Source organism: Coffea arabica, chromosome 1e (assembly GCF_036785885.1).
Source record: "Coffea arabica cultivar ET-39 chromosome 1e, Coffea Arabica ET-39 HiFi, whole genome shotgun sequence".
NCBI classification, from domain to species: Eukaryota; Viridiplantae; Streptophyta; class Magnoliopsida; order Gentianales; family Rubiaceae; genus Coffea; species Coffea arabica.
Window position 1 is genome coordinate 45,726,373 of NC_092311.1, and position 18,364 is coordinate 45,744,736.

An 18,364-nucleotide genomic window follows, 5' to 3' on the forward strand; every position below is an offset into this window, starting at 1 on the left:
TTAATACTTTATTTTTTAAAAATAACAAAATTATTTTTAAAAATTACTTTATTTATTTATGGGATATGAGTTATGCATTGTGGACCCATGCTGTTACACCTTGTGGAGTGTAATCTATTGTGAGTGAAAGTGTAATAAAAGAGGAAAAAATAAAATATTAACGTGGCATGTAAATTACAATCTAAAGAGTGTAAATCATTATGGATGCCTTTACGGTGGCCATACACATATCCCTAAGGACCCCCAGCGTGGCCTCGGATTCTGAATCGTCAAGGCTTTTCTGACCCGGATATATATACACTAGTTTATACACAGCTAATGATTACCTAGGGAAAGGGAAAGGAAAGATTGGAAGATAATCCGACAGTAGAGAGTGCTGGGTATTAGGGTCATCGTGCTACGTGGCCACAGTCCTGCAGCCCCATATCTCATTACCCACAAAATTGTCACCCTACTAATACTCGATGCTTTTTGTTACCAATAAGAAGCAGTCATGCAACCACTGGGCCAATGGCTTAGTGGCCACAAGGAGGGACTTGGGCTGAACCCTCACCTGCAGCGAAAAAAATTTAAGGGTTATGTTATAATATTTCCTTAGTCTAGTTGGGTCTGTATACTCACTAGCCCCTTATCACAGTCTCCTTAGACTCCCTCTCCCCCCATAGATTAGGATAGAGTAGATTATATCGTTGCTGAAAAAAAAAAAAAAAGAAGCAGTCATGCGTGAAACAGGAATTTTCCGTCAGATAAGTTGGAGACACCACACCACTGATAGAAGCAGTTTGAGAGGGTCAGGGGAGAGGAAAAACAAAAGTTGAGGACATATACTCCTATTTGGCTTTTTGTGTAATTGACACTTGGCTTTTGCAATCGACATTTTGTAGACCTGTAAGCTACCTCACTTTCTTTGGTTTTATGTTATAGTAATCAGATTCAAAGAACCACTGGGCCATTGGCTCAGTGGCCACCACCTTGCCTCCCACCAAAAAATGTCACGTTTAAGTGGCTTGTTTCCAAAAAAATCCAGGCGGGTGTGCTGTGCACCCGTCTGGTCCGGTGGTGGTTCAGTTCCCTCCGGATTATCCCTGGGCCTCCTTAGATTAGGTTTATCGTCTCCGAAAAAAAAAAAATCAGATTCAAAGCTTCAAGGGGAAGCTACTTCTTTTTATTATTATTATTATATGCCATGCCATTATGCAGTAATAATGAGAATCAAACGGCTACTATCGGGTGTCATAGTGAGGATCAATTGTGGGGGACAACACTACTTTAGTTTGTGACTCGGATTATTTTTTATTGCAAAATTGATGCTTTATCATGATTTTCTGTACCCTTTACGAAAATAGAGATGAATTAATTATTCTCCTTTTATTTATTTATTTTAACAAGTAGATTATCTTCTCTTCCATTTTTACTCATTTTACCATTATTCTATTACTGAGGAACCTTAAAAAGCTGTTCTGATAATAATAGTAAAATTGGTTGTGCAAAATGTTGCTGAGTTGTGAGTTAGATGATTTAGTTAAAAGTACAATTGAACCATGGTGAGCTTCGTGGGAAAACAATAGGCGACAAAAATGATAAACAATCTTGTGATTGTGGTTGGACGTAAGAAACTATCCGTTGCCTTAACAATTGACAAATGTTTTTCACCGTACAAAATTGTGTGTTTTTGTGTGTGTCTCTCTCTATATATATATGTTAAAAACAAAAAAAAAAAGATTATTTAGATCCGATGGGATCCAATCCCTTTTAATTTTTCAAAACTTAGATTTGTATCATGGCATGGACATTTATTCAATAGAATATTGTATAATATGCAACTTTTGCTGAACATAAAGAAAGAACTCTCATGCCTGCATAAACACTATATATGATTAAATAAGTTCTAGTTATTTTCAAATCGATCAAGATCGCGGGATGGTTGAAATAGAAAGTCATCGTATCTGTATGATATATATATATATATATATATATATATATAATAGCTACAAACACGTAGTTGCCTTGAAGTTGCAAAAGACCAAAATACTCTTGCTGAGACACATGCCTAGCATATCCGCATAAAGTAAGAATTTTAAGATTTTTTTATTTGTATAAAGTGAAGGAGAATTTTAAGATTTGCAAAATAGTTGCTTATATCTTTCTCAAGCTCTCAAGCGAACATCAAACTAGACCCCATGATACTAGTACAAGATTTGTAAATGTTCACAAAAAATAACAGTAAAAATTGTAGAACTCTAAAAAGCCATCAAAAGAGATGTTGTATTTTACATGTGCAATGGATGATTGTGAAGTATTTTTGTGATCATAGTGTTATCCCATATATAGATATTAACCAAACTAGAACAACAAAGGGATGAATATTATATTTCTGTGAAACCACTGGAGATTTTCAATTAATTAGTTGACTTAATCATGGGGAGCTTTTCCATATTTTACCTTTATATATAATAGGGTATAGTTATAATTTCATCTACTGACATTAGTTTTGACAATTTTCATTGTTTTTTCAATTTAATTCAAATCATAAGATGTTATGTTTTGAAACTACGGAGAATTTTTCTATATATTCGCTTAATCACACACACATGACTTTTTTGTTTTTCTTACCTTTAACATATATATGGTTTGGTTTGATGAGTATGAACTTATGGTTCGTTTTGATATATGTATAGATGATTGTCCTTTACTCAGGAGTCTTTTTGATGCTGTCTTCATTCTTGGTTTTCTCAAAAGACGCTGCTGTCTTCATTCTTGGTTCTCTCTCTCTCTCTCTCTCTCTGTTTTTTTTGCAGACTAGTTCATCTTTGTATATTTTGTCTGGACATTTTGTTGAGATCGATTTTATGACGACGTTTTTCTTTTGTCTGAATATTACTTATGGGACAAAAAACTTTATTAAGAAAATCAACATTTTTCTACGACTCTGGTGAGGTAAATTTCTGTTGGGACTCTTGTTTCTGATTCAAGTCTACATGGTATATCATCAATTTCTCGTTCAAATTGCCTACCTTTTGAACATGTGGTTTGATTTTGATCGCTTGCTAACTATCGTTTAAGCGAAGAATATAATTAATCTTATACTGAGTGTGATTTTGTAGCATACCCAATGAAAATTAAGTGGAGGAAAAAAAATACTAAAGAATAGTTTTGGATTGCATTTTTCTAAATTTTTTTAAGAAAAATTATTGTAATAATTTGATATATGTGAGATAAAAAGTTGATTGGAAAATATGTTTATGAAAAACGTAATAATTTTTCTTTGAAAAATTACTATCCAAACAAGGCCGTGTTTTTTTGTTTTTCTTCTCTTTGATGAAATATAGGAAAACATAGATGAAGCATTTGAAGTGTTTCACGAGAGAATAACGCACTTCTTAGCTCTAAAGCATGCCACCTAAGTTTTTTCCTTCTTCAAATGTAGCTATGGCTACACTTGCATGCATGCAAGAGAAATTATGAAATGAAATGGAAAGAAATAGTTGTACTGGAAACAGGTAAAATATTAATGTACAACCAGGAAATAATCCAACAACAATGTATCAGTTTTGCTGCACCCTTTCTTTGAGTTCATTTTATGGCCTCCTCAAAAAAGAGTGCTCTTAATGGTGCCTCTTGTGAGTCGTCCGCGTTTAAACATCATAGAGAAAGAAATTACTGTTGAAATTGCCTACTCATAGAGATAAAATGGCAGTTTGCCCCCCCTAGTTTTCATTTGTTCCAATTCCTAGGACTATTGGCTCTGTACAACGGAATTGCTGTTTCTAGCTCCTAGGGAAATGCTTAACTCAGCTACAGTTATCAGAAGTTTATTAGTTTTTTGGCTATTGCATTTCCACGTCCAGCCACTTCTTACTAAATGCATGCACACGTAGTAATCTTAGACCTGATGCATATCGCTGAATCAGCTTTGGAAATCTCTTTCCTGTATACGTAGCATTCATCACAGAAAAAAGAAATGTCAATATTTCCTCCTTGACCATCAATCTGATTCTCAGGAAATTGTGAATTATATGCGCAGACCTCCACAAGCAGGACACAAGACTAAGAATCTGATCATGGACTACTGTCAGGGCTTGAACTGTCGCCTGAAATTTAAGCATGGAGAATGTAAATTGGGTAGCTGATGTTTTGTGACAGCAAGGTCCTTTGATGAAGTTTGTGTCTCTTTGGTATGCCCACCTGCTTATCTTTTGCCTAGTTTGCTTAATGATTTATCAGACTTAAAAACAGTGGCTGATACCATCTCAACTTTACTGTATTGGTTTATCTCAACTTTTCTAATTATTCCAATATGGTCTTTTTCCTTTTGATTCTTCTCTCTCACCGTTGCTTTGTGCAGCTGATACCATCAAGACTTTTCCTACCTTTTCCACGGCTATACTCACTGCGTATCATGTATGTTTTAGACTTTTGAGTCAAAACAGTGGCACTGAATTGTTTTTCTCAGTTCTTGAATGTTGAAAAACCAGTTCGCCCCTAAACATCCTCTCTTCAGTGTTCTTATTTTCCCTCATCTCCATCAACTATCTATATTTCATAGATTTGATAACAGATCAACGTAAGGCTGGATGATTACGTTCTTAATCTTTGTAATAACTTATCTTTCGAAGTATATATATAGAGCCTGCATGTGCAGTAATGTTTCTGCTACTTTCAAGAAAGGACATTTTGAGCAATAGACAAAAATTTCTTCTTAAAACTGTTTCTGAATATCGCGTGGATGTTACCTTCTACGTACCCTAAATTTTACACTAATTGAAAGAGTATTGGAACCCATCATTTGGAGCTCATGCCCACGGGCAATGGATGAATATTCAAAGAGGACAAACTGTGCGATGCTTTTGCGAATAGAACAAAAATTAAGCACTGGATCAAGAAGTGATATTAGCTTTGTGGTCAATTTACTTCATTGGCTTAGAAAGCTGCCTTACAAATAAACTTTGCCTCATGATTTCTACTGTTATATTAGACACTTGACATGCTTTTGGCTTTGTTAAGCGAAGATACATATAGGCTTGTTTCTTCTTCTTCTTTTTTTTTTCTTTTAAAGTAATGATTCTATCATCTAAAAGAAATTAAGAAAATATGATTAATTATTGAAGCACATCACACTGTAATTAACTTTCTTACACGATTCAGCATAATCTTAAAAAACATTAGGAATTCATCTAGAACTCTTTGGAGGAATGGTATCAAGTAATAACACCAATCTTCATAAAGTCTAGACTTTACTTTAACACCTAATTGTGTGTTTGTTACTATCATTTCTTGCTTAAAATTATACAGAAAATCATGTTATTTTCAACACAAAATTGTGCATTTGTTACTATCACTTGGATGCCTAATGGTAAACTACAAAATCATGTATGTCTTCAACATAACCTCCTTTAACTACTTATTATTTGACTTTAAAACATAGGATCTCTTATCCTTTTCACTTGTGTGAATTTAATTCCTCATAATTTAAACTTTAACACATTTGGTCCCTCTTGCTCATAAGTATATCATCTTTTTTGTCATTCGTCGCTATTTTATCTATATCCTACTCTATTCTAATTTACCTAAGGGGAGGCCCATCTGGACTTATGGGAGGTAAGTGGAGACTGAACCACCATCGGACCAAACGGATGCACTACGCACCTGTTTGGATTTTTTAAAAGAACCACATAGTATGGCAATTGGTGGAAGGTAAGGTTTGAAACATTGACCTTCCACCCCACCAAGCTCAAGGCTGTGGTTCATAAGTATATCATTTGGTGTGTTAAATGATGATCCTTCTAAAATTATAGAAGGCCAAATATGTCAACCATGAAACATGAAAGACGATAGAACAATGAAATGTAAACCGCGCAAACCAAAGATATCATTACACCTACTTAGGTGACTAAATTAGAACTAATACTGAACATAAGGGACTAAGAATGCAATTTCCTTCCAAATGAGGCTTTCTCTGTTTTTATGCTAGTAGGCGTGTTCATCATTGGAGACAAAGAAACGCGTGACCGTTGCAACACGCCTTTAAGCCAGAGCGGCCATTCATAATTCAATATCAGGTCTCAAAAGAAAGCGGGATTTTGCAAATTCGAAGTTCATATGTTGCTTAAACCTTGAAAGCTTTTCGAAACCTCCAAAGCTAACAGAAAAATTTTGAGGATCAATTTTCCACTTTTTCTCCAGGTATGACTACTTTTCCCACTTCTTGTCTATATTGTTATTTTTCTTTTTAATTGTTTTAACTATCTTCTTTTTCTGTTTTTGTGGACTGTGTTACTGGGTTTTGGATTCTGGGATTAGTAAGTTAATTTAATGATTATTAGTTTCTGGGAGAAAATGCTATCAAGCATTTCAGATGATATTAGACCACCTGGATTTCATTACTGAAACTCTTTTTTTTCCCGCAAAATGTTGAATTTTGGATTCTAAGTATTCATCTTGAATAAAGAAAGCATCCCGAATGTTGTTTTATATTTTGGTTCCAACTGGTTTTGTGGATATAATAGGTCAATATTTGATTATTTTCCATTCGATGGGACGGAAATAAAATTGGGAAAGTAAAATTCTCGGCGAAGTCAGGAGGTATTTTTCTAATAAGCTGCTTTGATGGTAAAGTAAAATTCTGTTTTGTGGGTTAAATACCGGAGCTGATATAAGGGATGCCAGCCAAAAAATATACTGTAGAAGAGAGATTTTAACGACTGAGTTCTTCCTTAACCTTTTAATGTTTGTCATGTTTGAGTGTCGAAGCTGACTATGCTCTGAAATTTAGTTCAAGACTATGATCTGGATTTTTATTGTCTTTCATTTCTGTTTCTTGTTGTTGTCACTCCATGGGCTACTGTTTTTCTCACATTGGAGAGTGTTGCTTAAGGGGATCAGTAGGGTTATCTTATTGCTTACTTCTTAGATTTCCTATTTCAATTCACTAGGGTTTATATTAGTATACTAACAACTTAGTAATACATTCTAGCATTGCTATATTATCCATTGCATATAAGCTCTGATGGATGATTAGATAGTTTTGTCCAGTTACATGTAGAGCTGTGTTGTGCCATTCAAAAACTTTTGCTACCATGGGTCCTTATGCAATAGAGTTGTGCAAAAAAAAAAAATTTTTTTTCCTCCCTTTTCTTTTGGTTCCTATATTTAGATGCATCTCATTATTTCTTATGGAGCTCATTTTGATAATGTAGTTTCTATAGGAATGGTTAGTGGTCTTTTTGTTTTGTATTGTAAAACTTGCCTAGTCTAGATTCCATCCTTTTCTCATTATGATCTTTGCACTTCTTGATTTGTAAAATACACTTGTTTACTTTCTGCAAAGATGAATATCTTAGTTTATTCTTTCTGTTTGTTTATATTATCATTTTATTAGCTTGATAGAATAGATGTCTTAGTCAATACTAAATCTTTGTTGAGATCAATTAGATGCTGTAGTTTATGCCCCAGAAATTCCATGAGTTATTCTTTTACTTTCTTGTCCTTTTCTTTTCCTTCCGTGAATTCCTTGCAACTTTTGATTTGTGAGCATGAGTTGGTTTAACAATGTACTTTCTTAGCCTTTATGTGTAACCTGACAGAATTAATTGGCGTAGCAGAGGCTGATAGTGTAATACTTGCATCAGATGTCCAAATCTTTCTGCTTCATTTTCACATTAGCAGAGAGATCTTTCTCTTATATGAACTTGCTGGGTCCTCTGGTCAGATCCAAAATTTAGCCCGACAGTTCCTGGAATTTTTTGGTTCTTGTTTTACAAAAGGAGATTTCAGGTATCCTTTCTTTTCATTACTTTGGAAGAGGAGAGAGAGAGAGAGAGAGAGAGTAAATCTGCTTTTTTCACTCTGTTTTTGAGAAAAGATCAGTTCCACATTCAGCATGCCCTCCAGGAATTAAGATAGCACAACATTATTCTATTAAGAAAATAATGTGAATAAAAAAGCTAGGATAAAACAAATCTATCACGTGCATGACTCGACGTTAGTAAAAAAAAGGAAAAGTTTGATGATCAAATAAAATGATTAACACCTAAGCATTCAGAAGGTGAGCCCAAAAAAACAAAGGCATTCAGAAAGATTCACTACCTATAGTCACCATGCTGCTTTGTGCAGGTAGGTTGAGTTTCTAGCTGCATTAGCCATTCCAGTAAAGAGCTTACGCATCATTGAATCTTTCTTTCTTGGTAAAGTAAATTTCGATTTGGTTTATTTCATTTTTGTAAAGCTACAGTAATATAAATTTTGCTTTGCGTAATATTACGCTTGCTCTAAGCGTACATGTTCTTTAACTGCATAAGATACTATTATGCCCAATGTACTTGAAGCACTTCGTCTGGCAGTTATTGTCCATATTGGAAGTGACCAATGGAATATTTTTCCTTTAAACACTTTAAGATAGTGAAATTGGCTTGGCCACCAATACCACTTAGAAACTTTATTGTCCATGGAAACAGGAAACCGACTTTATTAACTTAACCTATTTCACCCAAAGTCCCCAGAGGGACATGACCTGCCCATGATTAAGGTGAGTCATTAATTTAGATGACATTTTGTTGTTTTTGTTAATACCCTGTATGTGTAGGCAGCTTTTGCTGAATGCTGCTAATGATAGTGATAACATCAGTATTTGTAGAGTTTATTCAAGTCTGGATATTGGTTGCTGGTTATGTAGGGTTTTTTTCTTTTTGAATTAACTAGCAGCACTCAAGAAGTTCATGAAGATGTGAAATTCTGGAGGGGTGAATTGTGAATATTTACAGACAGCAATGGACTACAATCTGGCAGCACTCAAGCTGCTATGCATACATCTAAAGAAGGCCCAGCAAGTGATTTCTGACTCCCAGTCCTCCTTCAGTCTTGGAGGTATTCTGTTTCAGCGTGCTTGGATCCAGGTAAGCATTCAGCTTACTTCATAAGTTACATCGTCCTTCTCATATGTCCTGTCAAAAATGATTTTAATTCTGAGAAGTGTTGAATGCTACATACTTATGGTAGGGCATTTTAGTCTCGGCAGTGCCTTCCTCTTCCTCCACGGCCCCCAGTGAAACTGGCTGCCGCTTCCTCCTTGATGATGGCACCGGAATCATTGAACTCATCCTGTCGGGTGATTTCCGTAACCGCCATTGGGAAACAGGTTAGTATCGAACCCACGTTCTAGGTTGTTTTTTTCACTGAGAACAAAAGGGAGTAACACCTCTCTCTTCTTTTGTGTGTAAATGTCCAGGAATGTATGTCATGGTGGTTGGAGGTTATTTTATACAGACAGGTGATGTACCCATGATTAAGGTGAGTCACTAATGTAGACTACACATTGTTGTTCTTCTTTGTACACTTTTATGTCTAGGCAGCTTTTGCTGAACGCTGCTAAAAAATACGGACCGCATTTTTACCTGTGGAATTTAGTTGTTCAAGTCTGGAAATTTCTTGCTGGTTATGTAGGGTTTTTAACTTAAATTAGAGGCACATTACTTTTCAGAACTGTTAATGACTTAATGGACCATAATAGGCTACTTAGTACTTGGATGTTTTCCTTGAGTTTGTCTAGTGCTCTTTGGTGATGTTTGGATTTGATGTAAGGTAAGAGGCCTAAAGGAATTGTTTTCAGATGCTTTACAATGTATTGTAATGGTTTAGTTACATTAGTTGCTTTTGAAGTCTGAGTTGATTGGGCAAATTGCCTGCTACAAGATAGAATAGTCTTTATTGAATTTCCTTTGTGCTGATTTTCTTATTTTGAATTACTGAAATTCTAATACTAATTTCTTACCTTTCTATGAAAACAGAGTGGAAAGATCTCCTTTATCTTTATATGCTATAAATCTGGGAGTTCAGTTGTGGTTGTCTATATAGGCTCGAGCAACAGTTGCTTTGTTTTCCCCTATTTTTCTAGGTCACAAATATGTCTGCATTATACGTGTCAAGGCTTCCAGGTTTTTAATTTATATTTTAGGATATATCTGTTATATAGTTACAGCTTCTGTATCTGTTGATTCAGCATTTGTTTTGGGTATCTTAATAACTTGCTTTGATGGTTCATGAATAATTGGCTGTGGTCCATGATGTGACTATACAAACCGTGAAGACTTTTATAGCAATCTTTCTAACTGGAGTCCTCTTCTGGACAAGCCTACAAACTCCATGGACTTATCCAATGAATGCAAATAAACTTTCCATATATGTTTCCAGTTCTTGGTCTAATGGTTCTTTCAAGTAGGAAACCTTTCATGTTATATCAATTAGAAGCATGATTCTCTACAATTTCAGGTTCACAAGATTGTTGATCTTTCTGCATTTCCTGATCGAGAGGCAATGTGGTATCTTGAAGTCATGGAGGCCTTCAAACTTTTCTACCAGCCCTCTATTTGAAGAGTAACAGAGGGAAATTAGTCAGATTGACATATTCATGTTTGTTAAGCGATACCCGTTGCTTTTTTTTTCCTTGTCTCGGGGGGATATGATTATTGATATTGTTCTTTGGCTTTAATAGTGAGCTTTTGTTCTTTGTTTTTCTTTTTTCTTTTTTTTTTTGGAATATTAAGAGTGGTTGTTAAGTAAAATTTAATTATAGATACTGGTTATGGATAATAATCAGAATCAGCAAAAACTACTCTTTAGTTGATTATAGATTTTAGCTTTTTTCTTTTAGTTACTAAAAATCTATAATTAGAATACAAAACCAACCAAAAACATGACAAAAACTGATTATTCAAAATCAGAATTTACAATCAGTTAAAATAAACAACCAAGAACAAGCCAGTGGTAGGCTATATCATCTACCTTCAACTTATCGTTAAAAGTAGTTCTCTGGTTAAATAGCATTCCTGGTCCCTTTCTTTATGTCGATTCCTTCTCTTTTACCCCCAAGAGATGCAAAAGTCAGATATTTATACATCTGTTTAAGGGTGTTAGAAAAGGTAAAAGTGTCAATCGTAGTTGTTCAATGTGAAGTTCAAATCCTGTACTTTTCTACCTCAAAAATGATGCTGATCCAATATCATGTTTAAGCAACCAAAAAAGTGTTTCAATTGCATATCATGTACAGGAAAGAGGAAGCAATGCTAACAATAATCCGTAAACACGGCTCTATTTGAAAGGAACATCAGATAAAAGAGGACGTTTTCTCACATTCTAAACATTTACGACAATGCTGCAGCAATTTATTGACATCTCCTTCATTCACAACGTTTACCTCTGATAAAGGAGCATCCTTGAGCTGAGCTTTCAAGAATTCCCATTGCTTCAGAATATCAAAAATTCTTCTGAGCTATTGAGGAGGTGAAGGAGAACCATAGTAAGACATATGGTTGGCAGACAAAAAAGTAGAAATTACGAGGCAGAATTGAGAACAAACTTGATGGACAAAGTGTAATAATATTGAAAGAAAGGATACAGTTCTGGTTCTAGTTCTTCGATATGTGCCATCAGTAAAGCTCTTGCCTTCCTCACTTGCATCAGCTAATTGAAGGTCTACGAATTCCTCTTCAATCACATCCGATTTGCTCACAAGTATCGAGATATACTGATGCAGACTTGACGGGTTACACTCACTAACTTCTATACAAATCAATAGTCTTTCAAGAATGCTCCAAAGTGCACCTTTTGCTTCTATGTCATCGTAAGCAAAAGGGATTATATCGAATATGCCCTGTGAAAAACAAAAATCTGGCAGAACCAAAATGTCATTGCTAATTATGCATAAGTTTCTCATGCTTGACACAAAGATTGCAAGAAGGCCCTTCAAAGACCCTGAAAAGTTTAACCTTGTGATATTTCACTAGCAAGATGTTCTACTTCAGGCAGGATATTTGCAACCAAAACTGCTGCAGTTACGCAAGAACTGGCAACCTGCAGGAAAGAACAGCCACATCATTTATGCCCACTACAGCTCCCTTAAAATAACCTGATAAGCTGATTCACATTTTCCCTGTTCAGCACCAATTTCCTACTAGGCATGTGCTATTGAACCACCTGGACTAAATTTATTGATTATGCTGCATCTAAACTTTGATAATAGTAACTCTTTACAGATTAATGGTCCATCGTTGTGGTTTAATAACACTTAAAACACACGAAGGAAATACTGTTAACCTAATAATAAAGTGATTTGTACATTATAGGATATTGCACCTGGACACGAAAGGAATACAATTAGTTGAAACTAAAGTACTTTACAAGGCCATTACCACCGCATGGTGATGCCCATGCTCAATGACCTATCCTGACTGTTATTAGCTGTTTATTATTTCAAAAAATTAATTAAGTTTTCATAAGGACCCCCAAATTAATTGAAAAAATTAAAAATTATCAACTAGCTCAGTTGCAAAATTTTCTATGCATAAAGCTGCAAGTTTTTTCAACAACAGGTGGAGGCACCTTAGCAGAACTAACACACCCAGGAACAAATGATTAGAAATTTTCTCACATTTAATCCTAGTAGCCATGAAAATTCCAGAATGAGCCCAGCTATTGCTTGGCCTTCATCAGATCATTGCTCGACATGATTCTGCAATTTCCTCACTTAACAAGATGCATTCTATATGTAACTCGCAATATGTATATGACCAAGGAAGTTTCCAGAAAGTTTTGCTTTAAAGGGGTCCCCGTACAAAGCCTCTTGTTTCTAATATAAGTACAGATTGTTTCCCTCAACCAGGAAGATAAGTTAGAAAGTGAATTTTGGTGGAAGATCTTCAAGAAATATAGGGCCTCCTTTCTTGCTGTTGCAACCTTAGATCAGAAATGGGAATTAAGAGTTGCAGCAGCAGAACACAGAATGGTCAGGCTCAACTGGAAGTGCAGCACCCATGGCAAACCAAGTGACGATGTAAGTTATTGGGAATCTAAACCTGGTAAGGTTGCAAGAGAAAGGTATTTGGCAATTTTAGAAAACAAACTTAGAGCTCTGATACTGAATATCAATATGATGCACATTGGTAAAGCCAGGACCACAGGGCAGGGGCTCTAGGATGTGATAGTTGAGGGTATCTTTTAGTATGAGACGATGTAACCATCAGCATGCCAAGAGGAACAGGAGTTGCAGTGACTTTCTTCAAAGTCTAACACTGAATATTGACTTATGATTAGGTGGCTTCGACCACCTGTGGCACATGAGGGTAGTTGTATATATTGAAAATTAAAATTCTTCTTTGCAATTTGCATAAGTATTTTGTCTTGAAGCAGCTTGAAGAGTTTATTCTTAACATCACATCTATGACCAATTTAGGAAAGGTCCAAAACACTTGTGGAAGGTGATTCATCCTGAAGTAGTCCTTTTAGGGGGATAGATGAGGGAATTTCATCAGCAACTAAGACGCAATTGTTAAACCTTTGTACTTTTCTACCCACAGAGTAATCAAATTTGCTGCACATGGGGGGTTGTTGGGGGGGGGGGGGTTCTGAAAGCAGCTATGCACCTCGGTTTTATCAGGAAGCCTGATCAGGTCATTGAGTAGCTTGAAGAGTTCCCTATTGGAACATATATATGGTGAAAAATCATCAGCAGCAGAAAGAGCTTCAAGTGCCTGGAGAATTATGTCCAGAACGGGGTACCTGATGCACCATATTTTAATTAATTAGTAAGAAAGATTCCCACTGCTTGATAGCACTTCAGTCAAGAATCAACAAAAGCTACAGTAATGAAGTACACTAGCATGGGACATCACAAGAAAAAGATGCTTCTGAAATACTTGGAAGTTTATCGCACATTTTCAGCAACAGAAAAAAAAGATTCAAGCACAGACACAGGAGAAAGCACAGTTTTTGTTTTTGTCCCCTCTGCTACAAAAAGCATAGTAAAACAGAACATAGATTCAGAAACCACTCATGCTGGATCAGTAATTACATTAAAGAGGTCCGAAAAATATCAGTCTGAGAAGGTTCAAAGAAGATAGAGTCATCTTGAAGTTTACAAGAGCGATACAATACTTCTAAACATCTAAACCTGGAACCACAGTTCCACTAATAGAAGAGAAGAGAAGTACCTTTCAGGCATTCGCTCTTCTGTCAGCTTGCTCATTTCAAAAGCAAAAAGGTTAATCAGAAGATTTGGAAGACCCAACTTCATCAAAGGTGGTAGAAGAACCCTAGCTATCTCCTGTTCGCTTCCCAATATTGCTGAAAGTAAACCAACACTCTGTTTAAGACAAGAATTTGACAGAACATGAGAAAACTGTGGATATGATGTTCACAGTTTAGACTAGTCTAAAGATTAAGAAACTTCACAAGGTAAACAAAGAATTACATTTCTCAACTAACTCGAAATGAGCATCCAAGAATGCTCTTACTGTCCAAGACTGAAAACTCCCTATCTATTAAATTGACTAAATGACAGACATAATTCAATACAAAAGCAAATCTTCTAGCAATCTAACATTGCTAATTCCCAAACAACAAGAGGCATGAGTGAATCATTCTTTAGGATTGAAGTCCTGTATCTTGACTTGTAAGATATTGCAAAATTTTCTTTTTTATTATGGCCAAGTAAAATAAGAATGTGTTTCGAGCATCATGGGAGTGCATCCCAAAGCAGCACAGAAAGTAAAGCATATGAGATCATGGAAAAGCTTGAAGCACAAGCCTGTACTACAGCTCCTTGCTTAAGCAAATGTTTTGCTCACTTTCAACTAGTATGTGCCAAACTCCATTACTTCGCGTATAGTTTGTTAAACATGGATTTCCCCAACTCCGCCAACGAAAATTAAATGGATGCAAATTAAGTATGATTAGGAAAAGCATCAATCAATGAATCGGGGGAAAATTTGAACTGCACACATACATAGTTTTGAAAAAAATAAAGCCAACAGACATAAAAACTGGTGCTATTGTGTAAAAGAATATACAAAAATACTTCAAAATGAATCCAACAAGCTAGACCTCATTAACCAATGGCTCAGCTTCCAGAACAAAGTGAGATCAGATAAAAGCTCATTACCTTTTCTATGAGCGGCAGATTCAAGGTGTTCTCAGCAATCCACAAAATACGGGATAGAATATGCTCAGGTGTTAATGCTTCTGTCCAAACAACACCTTCACCACTTTGAAAACATAATGTTATTACCCTGCATGACATAAGAAAAGCTCAATGCACCGAATGTAAATCTCAAAATATGCAGAACAAGTACTATCATGAAAGACTACCTCATATGTAAAACATTCAGGTCACAGAAAACGCAAAAAGATCAAGAACAGTCCAAATACATAGAATGTCCTACAAATCAGAGAGGAAGAAGCTAAAAAATCTCAAATACAGAGACATAAATGCCTATATGTAACCTAGGGAAAATAGTTAGTGCAGGTAGCAACTACCTAACAATAAAAAGAGACAAGAGCACAGTTAAACACCCCCTGCCCCCCCTCCCGGCACACCTTTCCCCCATTGGAGGCACTAAAGAGGTCTCCCGTCCCTTAGATGGGTAAACCAGAGTACTCAATTCAGTCTAGAAACATTATGACAGACGCTTGCTATTTGGGGTTGGGCTCTCTTCAGAGTCTACAAATTGCAATAATATAAATTAAAATGAAGTAATACAACACTGGAAAACACGTCTCAAAATTAGACAACTAGTTTTGGGGTAAAAATGCTGCATAATTTCGAAATAATACTACCGGAGTGCTTCACAGAGGCATTGAGCATCATCCAGAAACAACTGATCCACAATTGTCTTTATCAACCCATTTGTCGAGGCTATGTGTTTCCGTGAAACTTCATGGCAAGCCAGATTTCCAATTATTCCGAGGCTTATCTCCTGAAAATATAGAAGTTTCAAACTAGCTTCTATGACTTTGCAGTATCTCCTTATCATCGTTAAGCAGAAAATTGCTTTAGCACAAGACTGAGAAGTAATACAACTGACATGCTGTTAACATGAAGCACCTAAAATTGAGTGGGAACCTTACAGTGATTCGAGCAGATTGAGAAACCATTAGGTTAGCCAGAAGCACTTCAAGAATGAGATTTTGAACCTGTTTGGAATCGCAGTAGATGCAACTCAGCCCATGAACGCAACTTTTCCAGCCATGACCCTCAAGATGCATGTAAAATAAAAAGATGGTATAATGCAAATCTCATACAAATTCCATCTTCAGAGAAAGGGAGAGATAGAGAGAGAATGGAGTTGCTAGTGTTGGAGATGAGCTGGAGGCAGGGAAAGAATGCAACCATTGTCTATTGTTGATGCACAATCAAAAAAAGCATGAAAGCCAGAAGATTTTTCCTTAAAAGATTGACTCTCTCAGCAGGGGAAGCAGTCTCTCTCATATTACATTTGATTTTCGGAGAGCTAGAAGCATTATCCATTTCACTTTCCCACAAACCTAAGATGGTAACCTTTCTTTGTCTTTAGTTGACCAGTAACTGGAAGAAGATTCAGAAACACGTGCCAAAGGTAGAGCTTAAGAACTGTTACTTTCTAATTGTGGAGTAAATCAATACTGAAAAGGAGTAACCTAGTACCATTAGTTCAGCATGAGTCTCATTAGCCGCAAGATCCCATAAAGTGCATCCATGCTCTTCCCAAGCAGCTTCTTCCCCTGAAGCAGACCGATGCTTCTGTTGATCTTCCATCGCATCTTCCGTAAATCCTGGTGGATTATGTGCTTCACTAAAATTTTCACAAATGTTCCTAACTGCATTTTCACTGCCAGCACATGGTTGAACTTCTCCACCATTAAATGGAGACACCATTGTTCTCTCACCATTTTCAGTTCTAGGCCCTTTGCTAGGGGAAACATGAACTTCACTATCTAGAGGCTGGTTGCTGTATTCTGGTGGCAGGAGTTTTCTTATCAAGGATATTAGATAACTAGGATCTACAGTCGTTGAAATGTCAAATACCTGCATTATAGAACAGAGAACTCTCAGTTAGCCATCAAATAAAATTGGAAAAAATGGACAAAAGAAGATATTATCTATACAGAAAATGACAACATTCTGAAGATATATGGCAGCTCTCTACCACAGCAAAATTTACTACAGTAAAGTTGGTGCCACAAGCTGGAAAAATGGTGCCCCCAATATAATATAGAATGCCCGATCAACTTCCATAATCAGAATATGATGGCAACAAAAAGGGAAAGAACGAAAGAGTTGGGGAATTAGTAAACCAAAAACTATAATGTAATTTTGGGATTCAAAATTTATGATGGCATAAGAGATTCCTTATCCAATGGCTAGTAATATGACTTAATACCATTATTTTACCTGATCATTGGGGATATCGAGCACATGTACGCCACAGCTCCCCCATTTTTTATCTTATAGTTACTATGAACACTCCAAGACCATTATTTCAATATCTAACAAGATCAAATTTGGCTACAGGCTTCTGTTCTCGTGCATTGGACCCAAGTTAAGTCTCAAAGCTAATATGAACAGAGATCACCACGAAATCACTACTTCGATCACTAAATGAAAAACAACAAAATCCCCACTTTTTACCATTAGAAAGCAAGTGTCTATCCATTAACCATTACTTCAAACAAATGCAAAAGAGATTCTTTCAATCAAATCTTGGTTTTTCACTTTTTCTTTTCACCCTTTTGCAGCCACACCTCCACCTTTTTCACAACATAATCCAACGACAAATTCACACCCTTAGAACAAAATATGGACATAAAGGGCATAAGATGGCTTAATTAGCAACAAACAAGAAAAGTATTTGAAATGGGTTTTACTTATAGTACCTCGTGGGATGGCGCATAAGGGTGGTGATGGGAAGCTTGAGGCTGGAAATCCTCATTTTCTTCAGAGGGTGGCCCTGCCAACAACTTACAAGAGTATTAGTATTTGTATGGTGGGCTGAGCAGCCAATAAACTTCAGCACGAAACACAAAGTATTAGAGGTAAAAAGCACGGTATTGGAGGCAAAAAGAAGAGATTTATTGACTATTATTTATTGATAAAAGCTTGAAAATTTACCAAAACTGTACTAACCCGAATAACCTTCTTCATCAGCTGAACTGATGGAACTTCGCGCCATGGACTTCGGAGCTAACGTTGGGGGAGCGAAATTATGAAATCTTTTTTAGACTATAAATTTTTACTGAAAGACTAGTACATTTTATTTTCCAATTCTTCCTCCATAAAGAAGAAAATAGGTAAGAGAAAATTGAAGAACACTGAAGGCGTGGGTCTTCACCGCTGGTCAATCTCACGCCATTAATTTCTGTCTCAGATATAGTGGCCATAACTGTTGTTGGGCCTGCCGTACCGTTCCATGGTTTAGGTACTGGTGGCTATATGGGCCAGAAACTGATGGATGGGTCGGGCCTGAACTTATTCTGCTTTTATGACAAACTACTGCTGGCTATGTCACCTTAAGTTAGACCAGAGCTGAGATATTTGAAGATGAATGGCAGGTTTCATGTT

At 36.2% G+C, this 18,364-nt stretch overlaps 2 protein-coding genes across 10 annotated transcripts; one reads left to right on the forward strand and one right to left on the reverse strand.

Annotated features, from left to right (window-relative positions):
• The first annotated feature begins 5,978 nt into the window (after positions 1 to 5,978).
• LOC113706754 (uncharacterized) lies at positions 5,979 to 10,512 on the forward strand. Of its 8 annotated transcripts, none has more exons than XM_027228755.2 (7): positions 5,981 to 6,183; positions 7,584 to 7,773; positions 8,113 to 8,183; positions 8,701 to 8,891; positions 8,995 to 9,133; positions 9,224 to 9,285; positions 10,264 to 10,512. In XM_027228755.2, the coding sequence occupies exons 4-7, from the start codon at positions 8,766 to 8,768 to the stop codon at positions 10,363 to 10,365; spliced, it is 429 nt and encodes a 142-aa protein (XP_027084556.1). In that variant the 5' UTR covers positions 5,981 to 6,183; positions 7,584 to 7,773; positions 8,113 to 8,183; positions 8,701 to 8,765; the 3' UTR covers positions 10,366 to 10,512. The 8 variants fall into 8 exon arrangements, with proteins under 8 accessions (XP_027084612.1, XP_027084556.1, XP_071914217.1 ...); XM_072058116.1 differs by lacking the exon at positions 8,113 to 8,183 and adding an exon at positions 8,454 to 8,524; XM_027228730.2 differs by lacking the exon at positions 8,113 to 8,183.
• Positions 10,513 to 10,688: 176 nt separating this feature from the next.
• Positions 10,689 to 18,141, reverse strand: LOC113706743 (uncharacterized). Of its 2 annotated transcripts, XM_027228719.2 has the most exons (12): positions 17,930 to 18,141; positions 17,680 to 17,753; positions 16,451 to 16,831; positions 15,895 to 15,960; positions 15,604 to 15,743; positions 14,930 to 15,056; positions 13,980 to 14,131; positions 13,413 to 13,548; positions 11,760 to 11,844; positions 11,390 to 11,661; positions 11,189 to 11,263; positions 10,689 to 10,891 (listed from the first exon to the last, which is right to left on the reverse strand). In XM_027228719.2, exons 1-12 carry the CDS (start codon positions 17,973 to 17,975, stop codon positions 10,808 to 10,810), a joined length of 1,638 nt encoding a protein of 545 aa, XP_027084520.2. In that variant the 5' UTR covers positions 17,976 to 18,141; the 3' UTR covers positions 10,689 to 10,807. The 2 variants fall into 2 exon arrangements, with proteins under 2 accessions (XP_027084520.2, XP_027084511.2); XM_027228710.2 differs by lacking the exon at positions 10,689 to 10,891 and having other exon boundaries at positions 10,943 to 11,263; positions 17,930 to 18,140.
• Between the last annotated feature and the right edge of the window lie 223 nt (positions 18,142 to 18,364).

Coding starts and splice junctions, on each gene's coding strand:
- LOC113706754 (XM_027228811.2), top strand. CDS start 8,766: ATGGACTACAATCTGGCAGCACTCAAGCTGCTATGCATACATCTAAAG. Junction 9,134..9,223: donor TAACCGCCATTGGGAAACAG/GTTAGTATCGAA, acceptor GTAAATGTCCAG/GAATGTATGTCATGGTGGTT. Junction 9,286..10,263: donor GTGATGTACCCATGATTAAG/GTGAGTCACTAA, acceptor CTACAATTTCAG/GTTCACAAGATTGTTGATCT.
- LOC113706743 (XM_027228710.2), bottom strand. CDS start 17,975: ATGGCGCGAAGTTCCATCAGTTCAGCTGATGAAGAAGGTTATTCGG. Junction 15,744..15,894: donor CTCAATCTGCTCGAATCACT/GTAAGGTTCCCA, acceptor CTATATTTTCAG/GAGATAAGCCTCGGAATAAT. Junction 15,057..15,603: donor TGCCTCTGTGAAGCACTCCG/GTAGTATTATTT, acceptor TATGTCATGCAG/GGTAATAACATTATGTTTTC.